We start from the raw sequence: 13,000 nt of genomic DNA, 5'->3' as shown, positions 1-13,000 counted from the left end.
TCTTCTCTCTAGTACTGCTCTCCTTTTTACATCTTTGATTTGAAAGCAGGAGTCCAAGATATTTAGGAATTGTTATCAAGGCATTTCATATGCATTCCCGATGTTTAGCGCAGAGCTGAACCTTGAAGCCACTCTTTTGTGGCCACCCTGATTATAAATGACATGTATAGGACCTAACTAGTTTTTTTTTTTTTTTTTTAAGTTTATTTATTTTGAGAGACAGAGAGCATGAGGGAGAGGCAGAGAGAGAGAGAAAGAGAAAGAATCCCAAGCAGACTCTCCACTGGCAGCACAGATGCAGGGCTCGATCTCACAAACCATGAGATCACGACCTGAGCCAAAATCAAGAGTCAGATGCTTAACCGACTGAGCCACCCAGGTGCCCCAGACCCTAACTAGTTTTATGGGATTTAGGCAGCACCCAAGTTTTAACTAAACTACTATTAACTTGTTTGTGCTCAACTTGTTATTGAAATAAAAAGAAAAAACAGTATTTATTTCCTACTTATGAGCCTGCCAATGTGACTGACACTGTGCTGAACATTTCGTCTGTGTGATGTCATTGAACTGTCATGAAAACCTAACAAAGGAGGGTATTGTATCTGCATTTCCAAAGAAAAAAGAAAAAAAACGTGTTCAGAAAAGTTAAATAACATACTCAAAATCACTAGACCTGGCTGGAGACTGAGTTCAAACACAATATATATGACTTTTCAATATCTATTGTTGGTTGTTGTTGTTATTTCAGCAATGGTTCAGTGTGCTTTTTAAAAGAGTTTTTTTAAGAATGCTTATTTATCTTGAGAGCGAGAGAGTGCAAGCAGGAGAAAGGCAGAGAGAATCCCAAGCAGGCTCCAGGTTGTCAGCATGAAGCCCGACACGAGGCTCCATCCCACAACTGTGAAGTCGGAACCTGAGCCTAAATCAAGAGTCAGAGGCTTAGCCGACTGAACCACCCGGCTGCCCCGTTCAGTGTGCTTTTAAGTTAAATGGTTAAAACGGAAAAAAAGCCAGGAGCTCAAAGGCCCTCAAAGGCTCTTACCATGTGGGTGGAGCTCTTCACTGAACAAAAGCTGGAATCCATTCAGAGTCTTAATCGAGGATTCCAGTAACAGTGATTCCTAAGAGGCTGAGTCTTCCAGTTTAATCATCCAGACACGAGGCTCTCTGGAATACTCTGTGTCTCACCAAGCCTGCAGGCATTCCTACTTTGCATAACACCCAGACATCCCATCACCACCCTCGCACCCCCCCCTTAGACTTAAAATCCCCAGGGGAGCTGGCTAAAATTGCAAATTCCAAAGTGCCGTCCATCAACTTCTTATTCAGGTGGTCTGGGCTGAAGCATTTGTAACAACCGCACCGGGTGGTTCTAACATCCTGGATCCAAGCCCATCCACTGAGACTCTGGTGGCTCTACTGGTCTGCCGCACAGACTTTGCTCAGCCTTTTCTCGTACTAAGCTCAAGTACTTGAAAGTAGGTGCACAGCAATAAGAAAGGATGGTCTCAAAGTTCCAAGAAAATGTAGTTGCCTCCCTCATAGTCCATAAGGTTATTTACTTTCCTAAGGTACAAAATGGCCAACTTAGTGTACTATAATTACTTTTGCCAATTTCATGTTACCTCTTTTATCTCAGATACTTTAGTCATAAAGCCGAAATATATACAAACAATCTGCGAATTAATATAGGCCAAGATTTATGTCTTCTGCCTTTTAAGAAGTAGAATCAGGGGGGCGCCTGGGTGGCTCAGTCGGTTAAGTGTCCGACTTCGGCTCAGGTCATGATCTCGCGGTTCATGAGTTCAAGCCCCACGTCAGGCTCTGTGCTGAAGTGTCAGAGCCTGCAACCTGCTTCGGATTCTGTGTCTCCCTCTCTCTCTGCCCCTCCCCTGCTCATGCTCTGTCTCTCTCGGTCTCTAAAATAAATAAATAAATAAATGTTAAAAAAAAATTAAAAAAAAAAAAAAAAAGAAGTAGCATCAAGGGAGGAAAAGAAATAAAAGTAGAATGAGGGCACGTATTCCGAAGCATGGTGGATAGATTTCGCAACACTTCATTTCTGTTTTCTTCAGTGCCTTTCTTTTGTTCTCTGGCACCAACCCAGGACGCTGATGTCTTCACCCAGGCCATACCTGTCCCTCTCCATCTCGCTCAGGAAACTTCCTCCCTTCTATCTTTCTAAAAACTCTATGTTACTTTCCATGGTTTTCGTAAGGTGATTGTCCCCTACTCCACCTTGCTTAAGCCTGCAACTCCCCATGACTCACTTTCTTTTTCATTGTTTCTACTACAGTTGCTCCATCGCGTGTGTTAAACGGTGTTGTTGCCATTTGCATGAGTACATGCCTGTTCCGTCACATTTGTCAGGCCTCAGACAGTGGGAAAGGCATGTGTTGAAAGTCAATCTCGGATTTATTCCTGAAAATGCTGTTTATTAGCTTTAAATAGATGCATATTTTATTTTATTTTTAACGTTTTGAGAGAGTGAGAATGTGAGCAGGGGAGGGGCAGAGAGAGAGGGGGAGACACGGAATCTGAAGCAGGCTCCAGGCTCCAAGCTGTCGGCACAGAGCCTGACACAGGGCTCAAACCCGCGGTCTGTGAGATCATGACCTGAGCTGAAGTCATGTGCTGAACTAACTGAGCCACCCAGGCGCCCCATAATAGCTGTGTACTTTTAAAAAGAGCTCATCGAAGACCTCTTTTTGTGAAGGTCAAATGATGGTATCCATCCTTCTAAAGCAAGGTATCTGGTGTATAGTAGGTACACAGTCAATGTTAGTCAATGTTAGTCAATGTTCTCTTTCTTCCTTAGATTTAACAGTTATTTATTGAGCACCTACTATGTGTCAAATCCTCTTCTTGGTGCTGGAGTGAACAAGACAGAAAAAGTCCCTGCCCTGATGGAGCTTACATGCTATGGGATAGGTGGAAAAGAAAACAGTAAACAAATTAATATAAAGTAAATAAGATAATTCATTGTTGAAGAAAAACATTTCATTTTGATGTGGATAACAGAATGTTGATTAAATATAAAGCTGACCTCTTTAAAAAAAATTTTTTTTTTAGTTTTTTAACGTTTCTTTATTTTTGAGAGACAGAGACAGAGCGAGACAGAGCGTGAGCAGGGGAGGGGCAGAGAGAGAGGGAGACAGCATCCAAAGCAGGCTGTAGGCTCTGACCAAGCGGTCAGCCCAGAGCCAGACATGGGACTCGAACTCACGAGCCCATGAGATCATGACGTGAGCCGGAATCAGATGCTTAACCGTCGGAGCCACCCAGGGCCCCCAAAGCCAACTTTTTATAGTCACTGTAAATAATCTTTAAGAGACCTACCAATTGTTGTGTGTGGACCACTGCAGGATGCTCAGACCCCACAGTACCGCCTTCATGTGCTTGAATATACGATAGTGTGACTCCTCCATTGATCACATTCCTCCTGCAGGATTAGGCAGAAATGTGCTCAAATAAATACTTCGTTGACTGAACGATAATCGCTGGAAGAAGTGGAGATTGCTTCTCACTAAATGCCATTCTGGAAGGGGGGGAAAGACTGAGGCCATTGTTTAGTAGGCAAAATAAATGGCTGAGGGCTTTTGTGTCCTGGGACATGAGAGAGCCCCACCGGCTTCCCTTCCTGAGAGCGGGGAAGGAGGGGTCTCCTGCTTCAGGCAGCAACCCTGGAGCAGGGGTTCTGGTGGAGCCTCTGAGGGCAGGCGAGGGGAGCAGGGAGGGCAGTCTGGGCGTGAGCCTTTTGGGAAAGCTCCTGAGGGGATTCTGATACAGTCTGTGAGCTGGGAATTATTGCGTGGTGCATGGGATATAGTCCGTGTGTGATGGGCAGTAATTTACTGACTGATTATCGCACTGGCTTAGAGAAGGCAGAGAGCCCAGCTGGGGCTGAGAACCGTCCCTCTTCAGCAGTGGGAAGAAGCTGAGCAGAGAGGCTGACCATGATACAAAGTTGTTATTTTGTTTTTTTCTTAAAAGAAAAAAAAAAAAAAGAGGGAAAAGAGAGTTCCCACAGGGTCACAGCCACCTGTGTTAAATCAAAGGGCAGTAAGACATTTCAAAACAAAATATATTGTGTAATCGGATAGTTATTATTGTATCAGTTTGCTTTTTCTGTGGGAAAAAAATAACCTCTAAAACTTTGTGGCTGGAAACAATTTGTGATTAGTATTGCTCTTGAGTCCACAGGTCAGCTAAGTGGCTCTTTCTAGACAACTCAGCTGGTCACATTCATGCATCTGTGGTTGTCTGTGGGGTGGGTGGGCAGCTCTGCTGACCTTGGAAGAACTCCGTTGCACATTTGGGGGTTGGTCGGCTAGAACTTGGCCTTGGCTGAGAGGGTCGGTCCTCCTCCACGCGGTCTCTCATATACAGGAGTAACAGGGTTACAGGAGAGTAAGCAGAAATGTGCAAGGTCTCTTGAGGCCTAGACTCAGAATTGGCACATTCCGTTAGCCGAAGTAAGTGCCAAATCCAGCCCAGATCTAGGATCTGGGGACCCAGACATCTTTTGATGAGAGATGCTACAAAGTCACATTGCAGAGAATATGGGGGGAGGGGGTGAAGAAATGCAGCGCGATCCAGACTACTGATGCTGAGTTGGAGGTTATTTATGTTCTTGGTCAACACTGATTCTACTCTTCTGGAAAAAATGAGTGTGTTTGGTCTGGAGCTTTGGAGCAGTTAATTAATGCAATATGGGAATGGGCACACTTTAAATGCACCTGACGGGACAATAAGGGTACATTTTTCTGGGTGGTGCTAACCAATGGGTCTAAATGGCATCAGAGGGTAGTGGTCACTGTTTATTTTTGTGATTCAAGCGATTTTTGTTTTAAGTCCTGAGATTTATTAACTGTCAGGGTCCCCTTTGATTTCTTAATTAAATTCAGCAGTAAGCTTCCTATGAAATGTTATTTGCTGACTGACTTTCAAACTTGAGTTTCTCCTGATTTAAAATAGTCTGCCTTTCAAAGCTGTTAATGGCAGATAAAAGCAAGAATATGATTTTACATTGTCAAAGAACATTTGTTTCTCTTGTCACGTTTTAGGGCTTTGTTCCCACTCAGCCTTTTCCTTTTTATTTTATCTTAAACTCCAAACTATAGAATTAACCTTCTTAACTAGAGTTGTGCTGCAAGCCAGCTCATTCTCTTTGTTCCAGAACTCTGGGCAGCCTACATTTTTCCATCTTTAATAAAGTCTTGCTCTTGAATGAACCACTGCTCCTTACGTGTTAGTACTAGTCGGTCACTCGTGCATATTAAAGAATGCCTGCCCTCTTGTGTTCATGGAGGTTGCTACAAGGAGTGAATTCGTAAGTTTATTAGGCCAGAAGTACAACCTTCCACCCTATGGAGGTTCGGTACCAGAGGGCTTACCCGAGAATGCCAGGTGTGGTTGTATAGTTTGCACACTGCAAAATGACCCCAGCTTAAGAGGTGAATGAATGGTCATTGAAATCCATCCCACACTTTGCTTGTGAAGCTATGCATCCAATGTCTAGGCCGTATCTACCAAGAGGAGTTTTGCCCATTAAAGTCCATTCATGTGTGGCATCCACTCATTAAGCACCTGGAGTGTGCAAACTTCTGTTATGCAAACTTCTGTATAGGCTAATGACAGCCTTGTGGAGGTTCATTATGAGCTGGTTGGACACTGCTCTCATCATGTAACTTTTCTACTCGGAGATTTCCAGAAATTAAAGATACTCTGTTAGCGCTGATCACTTAGTCCCAGGTTATCAGAGGAAGGGAATAAGGAACGGAGAAGCTAAATGAGAAGTGCCAAATTTGCTAGTTGTGAAGCAGGGAACTAAAATGTAGGCTTTCGGACTCCCACTGCAGCTCTGAAGGCTTATCTTTAGCCTCAAGTGATCCCATTATTTCGTTGCACCCTACCTAATCCTACCAGGCCTAAAGCGGAGGCACGATAGCTTGTTCGTTGAGTGAATAAACGAATGACTGTCCAACTATATTTTCTTCTTTTTTAATTCCAGTGTAGTGAATATACAGTATTATATTATATTATATTATATTATATTAGCTTCAGGTGTACCATGTAGTGATCCATACATTACTCAGTGCTCAGTAAGGTAAGTATACTCTTATCCCCATCATCTATCTCACCCATCGCCCCTCCACCTCTCCTCTGGTAACCATCTGTTTGTTCTGTATAGTTAAGAGAATGTTTCTTGGTTTGTCTCTTCCCACCACCCCACTCTGTTCATTTGTTTTGTTTCTTAAATTCCACATGTGAGTGAAAGCATATGGTATTTGTCTTTCTTTGACTTATTTCACTTCGCATAATACACTCTAGCTCCATCTTTGTCGTTGCAAATAGCAAGATCTCATTCTCGTTTGTGGCTGATAGTCCCTTGTATGTATATATACCACTTCTTTATCCGTTCATCTATTGATGCACATTTGGGCTGCAATAAACACAGGGGTGCATACGTCCCTTCGAATTAATGTTTTTGTATTCTTTGGGTGAATATCCTATAGTGAGATTACCGGATCATAGGGTAGTTCTATTTTTAACTTTTTGAAGAACCTCCGTACTGTCTTCTAGAGTGGCTGCACCAGTTTGCATTCCAACAGTGCGTGAGAGTTTCTTTTTCTCCACATCCTCACTAGCACTTGTGGTTTCTTGTGTTTTTGATTTTAGCCATTCTGACTGGTGTGAGGTGATATCTCATTATAGTTTTGATTTGCATTTCCCTGATGATGAGTGATGTTGAGCATCTTTTCATGCGTCTGTTGGCCATTTGTATGTCTTCTTTGGCCAACTATATTTTCTAATGGTTTTGTTTGTTTGTTTGTTTGTTTTTGCCTCTGCCTCCCAAAATTTCCACTCTCCCTATGGGAGTTTGGGAAACACCAGAGGAGATATGTACTTTGGTTCCTTCTAACTCTCTCACCGGGGACCTTCTCTGATGTTTCTTCACCACTGACAACTCGTCCATCACAACTGGTTGCTGGTGACAGTATATTCTCTCCCATTGTTATAGCTGGGTCTGATATTCTTTGATTTCTACCACACTTATCAAAACATAAAGCGAAAAACAGACCTTTCAAAAAGACTTGTGGCTTCACTGATTTTCCCGTATTGCTGCCACCTTTTATAAAAAGCAGTGACTGACCCAAGTGTCAAGATCCTATTTTAAAACCATGTTTACCAACGTAAGTGTAGATGTTTTTCCTATTTATAAAACTCATGTAGACTCACGAGGTAAAATTTGGAAAATACAGAAATGCAGAAAGAGAAGAAAGAAGGCATCCATAATCTTATTATCCAACAATGAACCCCATTAATATCCCTCCCTAGTTAAAAGTTCTGCAAAATCCTAGTTAGTGGGTATCTATTTCTATTTATCATTTTTGAAAATTGGAATAGTCCTGATTTAATATATTTTTATCGTTCAAATTATAAAATAAAAAATTATCAGTAGAGAATCTAAGGCCAGAGGTTCACTGGCATCTTTATAAGCAACTGTTAAATAACTGTCACAGAGGTGAGTCCAACCTAGGGGAGGCCTGCTGCAGATAAGGATCATTATAACTAATACTTTCTGCAAAATGCATCGTGTACGCAAAGCGCTGTGCTAATAACGTCGGGTTGAATATACCAGGCATACGTACGCTGATTTGTGTATTTCTCTCTCCTGTAGGATTTTTGGAGTCTCTGGATGACTTTTACATTCTTAGCAGTGGCTTGATATTGCTACAGACCACAAATAGTGTGTATAATAAAACCCTACTGAAGCTTGTGGTACCCCAGTCTCTCCTGGCGTGGCAAAGGGTCCGTGTGGCCAATATGATGGCAAATGGTGGCAGGCAGTGGGCAGAGATCTTTTCAAAGTACAACTCTGGTGAGTGGCCCGAGAGAATAGCTTTTAGACATGTACATATGTTTAGATTTTGAGTTAACCAGTAGAGTCACACTCACATTCTGCTTCACGTCTCCCAATATTTCAGGCACCTACAACAATCAATACATGGTCCTGGACCTGAAGAAGATAAAGCCGAAGTACAGCCTTGACAGCGACACTCTGTATATTGTGGAGCAAATTCCTACATATGTAGAATATTCTGACCAAACTAATGTTCTACGGAAAGGTACTTTCTTCATGCTAGAAGTCTGGAAGTCTGATGAGTGTGTGTGTACGTGTATATGGTGGGGAATGTGTGGCGTGTGAATGTGTCATGGCGGGTGGTCTATAGTGGGAAAGAAAGGATGGGAATGCTGTTGCTAGTTATGCTGGGAAAGAATTACCGGGTTCAGCTCAACATGTAAAATCTGCACCTCTAACTCTTTCTGTGGCATTGTATAGTTTGTGACAGAGCCAGACATTTATTTTTTTAATGTCTATCTATGTATTTTGAGAGAGAGAGAGAGAGAGAAAGCACGTGAGCATGAGTGGGGGAGGAATAGAGAGAGAGAGGGAGAGAGAGAGAATCTCAAGCAGGCTACACGCTGTCAGTGCAGAGCCCGACATGGGACTCGATCTCATGACTGTGAGACCATGACCTGAGCTGAATCAAGAGTCAGAAGCTCAGCTAACTGAGCCACCCAGGAGTCCTCAAAGCCAGACATTGATAATATTATGACTTCTCATAGCTCTAATATTACCTTCTCTCCTTGGTTCCTGAGTAAAGCTTTTAGTCAAATTCAGCAAATATTTATAGAGGTGCTACCTCGGCTCAGGGACTGGAAAAGCATGGATGCAGGTACAAAATCCCTGACCTTTAGAAACTCAGTCTAGTGAGGACAAGGCACATAAAGCAGCCATTAGAACCCAGAAAGGGAAGAGCAGTCATAAAGTCTGGGTGTCCCAAGCCCAGTGGGAGCTGCTGTCAGTGGGAGGGATCAGAAAAGGCGGGTCTGGAAGGCAAGACCAGAACTCATATATTTGAAGCACAAGGTTTGGAGTGACACTGCCTTGATTTGAACCTCTGCTCCTCCAAATCTCAAACAAATGATCCCCTCTCTCCAAGTCCCACTTTCTTCATCTGTAAAGCATGACAGTAGTGGTACAGGCCCACAATCACTTATTTGTAATTTTGAAATCTCAAAATTTTTGTTGTTGTTGCTGTTGTTTTGTTTTTTCCCTAGTAAACTTAGTAGCAAAATATGACCTGACCTGAACTCATTTGGGTAGCAAAACCTACCAGTTTGGTAGTTTGGTAGACTTGACCTGCCCATTTAGTCTTTATTTCCTCTCGTCTAGGGAGACTACACATTAGGCTACAGAAATTTCAGGGCCTTTATGAGATATTCCCCATGGAGGCTGCAGTGTCATATACAGCAACTCCATTGCTGTTCTAAAGTCTGCAAGACCCTGAATTCTGAAACATCTGGCCCCCAAGAGTTTTCGGATGTGGGAGTGTGCACCCTTGTAACTTCACAAAGTTGTTATGAGAATTAAGGGAGATGATTCTTGAGCACATTGCTGACACAAAGCACGTACTTTTATTTTGCATTGAACCTGCTGTTTGGCACACATATTTGCACATTTGTTGAACAAATGGGAGCGCAGATGATGTCTGAAAAGAGCTCACCAATTTGATAAGGGGATGCCCGGACAAATGGAGGCACGAAAAGTGTGGTGTGTTTGATAAACTGTTAGCTCGAGATAGCTAGAGGGAAGGCTATGACGTGGTGGGTAGTGGAAGGTGAAACATACCAGCCTTGTATATCCTGCTAAGCAGTGTAGACTTTATCCTTTAGAAAATGGGAGTTGTTGAAAAGGGAGAACAGACTTGAAGTCAGAGAGAAGGCAGGAGTCTAGTTAGGAAACTACTGCAATAGATCACCTGATAGAGGAGTCGGAATGGAACCAAGGTAAGGTATGGACCCTGGAAATCAGGGCCTGGTCCTCAGGCTCCCAGGTCCCCAGAGATTTTATAATGACATCCAGGGAGAGCCGTCTCAGCAGAAATGGCTCACACACGCTACATGCTCATAATCTGCATAAAACAGAATTAATGGAGGTGGAAACTTCAATTGCCAAGCAGATCAGATACCACCAAGAAGCAGACCTACTTCCTTTTTTGAAGGAAAATTGACCTGAGAAGTCAAATCATGAGGCAGTCACTTGGTTAGGATGACAATTCAACACTGAGAAGTCGGCTGTCTGAGCCTGAAGCCTGGTTCATCCAGCTGGTAAGAGCCTTATAAAACTAGCGTGCCTCAAGAGGGAGACGCTTGTTGAAGGGGACAGATTATTCAAGGCCTTTTCTTGGACTGCTGCTGATTATTGAATGGCAGATTCAGGTTCTTTGCAATGTGGTTCCTAGATCCCATGAAGAAACCTACCCTGGGACTAAAATAAAAGCTGGTGCTGATCTGTTTGTAGTTATTTTGCCAGTGGTGGGAAAAACAGAGAGTTAAATTCATTGTCTCCTATATACTCGGCAGTCCCTTCTGGGCCTTTTACTTACGTTCCGTTGTTTGGTCTTCATTAACATACTTCCAGATTAAGTGGCATTGTTACCATTTTACTGTAAGGAAAGAAAGGCTCAGAAAGAAATATGTGATTTGCCCAAATAATTAAGTGATATCATATAGCCATTATGATAAAAGACAAAAAGTCCCATGAGCCTCCTAGAATTTTCTTTTCCTTTCTTTTTTTTAAAGTTTATTTATTTTTGAGCGGGAGAGAGAGAGAGAGCAAGCACAAGTGGGGGAGGGGAAGAGAGAGAGAATCCAAGCAGGCTCCGCACAGTCAGCACAGAGCTCCATGTGGGGCTTCACCCATGAACCATGAGATCATGACCTGAACCAAAATCAAGAGTCACTTAACTGATGGAGCCACCCAGGCCCCGCTTCCAAAACTTGGAAGCAACTGTGGTATATCGATAGAAGCCCTTGATTAGAACGGAGGCATCTGTCATCTCTGAAGCTTTATTTCTTCCTTTATTAGGAGGGATGGTAATGCTTATACATCATTAGGTTGTTGGGAAATATACATGATACTCTATTTTAAATGTTTTTGTAAATCATGAAGCTTTATGAAAATGTGAAGGATAAAGCAGCTATTTTTATTATTCATTTGATCTGTGTTCACATAAAGAGAAATATAATTATAGGGATGCCTGGGTGGCTCATTCGGTTGAGCATCCGACTTTGGCTCAGGTTATGATCTCACAGTTAGTGGGTTCAAGCCCCGCATCGGGCTCTGTGCTGATAGCTCAGAGCCTGGAGTCTGCTTAGGATTCTGTGTCTCCCAATCTTTCTACCCCTCCCCCACTCATGCTCTGTCTCTCTCTGTCTCTCATTTAACATTAAAAAGTTAAAAAAAAAAGGGAGAGAAATATAATAGTTAATATTCATCTAATGCTTACCAAGTATTAGACACTATTGTAAGTATTTCATCTGTTTGAACTTATTTCAATGCTCATAATAATCCTTATAAGGTAAGTACTGTCATTGTTCACATTTTATAGATGAAGAAACTGAAGCACAGAGAATTTAAATACTTTGTCTACGGTCACATACCTAATGATGGCAGAACCAAGCTTCAGATCCAGGCAGTCTAATTCCTAAATCTATATGTAGCCTAGATATACTATATTATACACATGATTTTAGCCTGTCATTTCAATGTTGTCTTTATCTCAGTTCTTCCTGATGCTGGTCTGTGTCCCAGAATCAGCACCATCGAATGTCTTGTCATTTTTTTAATCAGTGACCTCACCCCAAAGTAGGGGGTTCTATAAAACAGTAAAAAAAAAAAAAAAAAAGAGAAAGGCAAACCAATGCCAAGACAATATGAGGGTGGGAGGTTAGCCCCTGAACGATGGAGGAGTCCCTGTGTTGACTGACTGTCCTATGGACAGTAGCCCAGGCCATTGTAATATGGGATGTTCCTGAAATATTGATTGTACCAGAGCTGTGTCACATGTTTGATGCTTCGTGACTAATGGGCTCTGTGGTCTTGGCACATTATGAAGTTCTGAATGAAGCTAAGCCTTAATGAATGCTTACAAGGAAGTTAAAACCCACTGGAACCTTAAAGATCATCTCTAGTCTCTTCGAACCATGGATTCTTCCTTTCCCTCTCCGTTAAAAAAGAAAATAAAGTGATGTTAACTGCCTAAGACCTAGAGAGTCAGCCCTGAGCCTAGAATTCAGGTTTCCTCAACTCTAGGTACTGTGTTCTTCCACTACCCCATGATTAGCATCTGGCCTGTTCCCTGGTGGGGCCACATTGTGAAACCATTTTTTGGCATTTCAGTAACTAACTTAAACCAATTCCCCCAGACCACTCTGTGTTATGCTTCATTTTGCTCTATAGATAATAAAGTTATTTTCTGGTTAACAGATTGCTTTAAGAATTTTGAGTGAGAAACAAAGAATTCTGATGCTCTTCTTTCCCTAATGGAACAATCTAGAAGTGTACTGATTCTGTAAATTTAAAAGGATCCAGTGTGAAGGCCAGTGTTCACATTCAAAGCTTAATTTTCTTTATAATATCATTTTGTAATCACACACCTGTGCCAATTTTCAAAAGAAACTATCGTTAATAACATCTATTTTGTCCCATCTCTCTTTTCTGTCTCCCTGCTTCCTTTCCATTCCAAATCAGGATATTGGCCCTCCTACAACATTCCTTTCCATGAAAAAATCTACAACTGGAGTGGCTATCCAATGTTAGTTCAGAAGCTGGGTTTGGAGTACTCCTATGATATGGCTTCACGAGCCAAAATCTTCCGGCGTGACCAAGGGAAAGTGACTGATATGGCATCCATGAAATATATCATGCGATACAACAGTACGTAGCACATTTCTCAAGAATCATTCTTCAAAACTCCTTTTCTTCCAAAGGGATAAAGAATCCATGTAAGTTTCCCCACGTAAAGAATCCATCTCTGTACTAGAAGGAATTATAAGAAGTTAAGTATTCAGTATTCAATCAATAATATACATATTTTATTCTGAACAAATAGAATTTTGTCCTATTTTATAAAATGACAGGGAAAAA

The 13,000-nt window shown here is 42.0% G+C and overlaps 1 protein-coding gene across 1 annotated transcript in view; it reads left to right on the top strand.

The window, feature by feature from the left end:
* Positions 1-13,000, top strand: part of PLBD1 (phospholipase B domain containing 1) — a 52,825-nt gene that overhangs the window by 37,785 nt on the left and 2,040 nt on the right. The window contains exons 7-9 of the mRNA XM_042991804.1: positions 7,685-7,885; positions 7,992-8,132; positions 12,605-12,790. Coding sequence (XP_042847738.1) covers positions 7,685-7,885; positions 7,992-8,132; positions 12,605-12,790 — 528 coding nt within the window. The remainder of the gene's footprint in view (positions 1-7,684; positions 7,886-7,991; positions 8,133-12,604; positions 12,791-13,000) is intronic.

Source organism: Panthera tigris, chromosome B4, assembly GCF_018350195.1.
Source record: "Panthera tigris isolate Pti1 chromosome B4, P.tigris_Pti1_mat1.1, whole genome shotgun sequence".
In the NCBI taxonomy this organism is placed as follows: Eukaryota; Metazoa; Chordata; class Mammalia; order Carnivora; family Felidae; genus Panthera; species Panthera tigris.
Note: the sequence above shows the minus strand (reverse complement) of the source record. Positions and strands in the feature narration are given on the sequence as shown.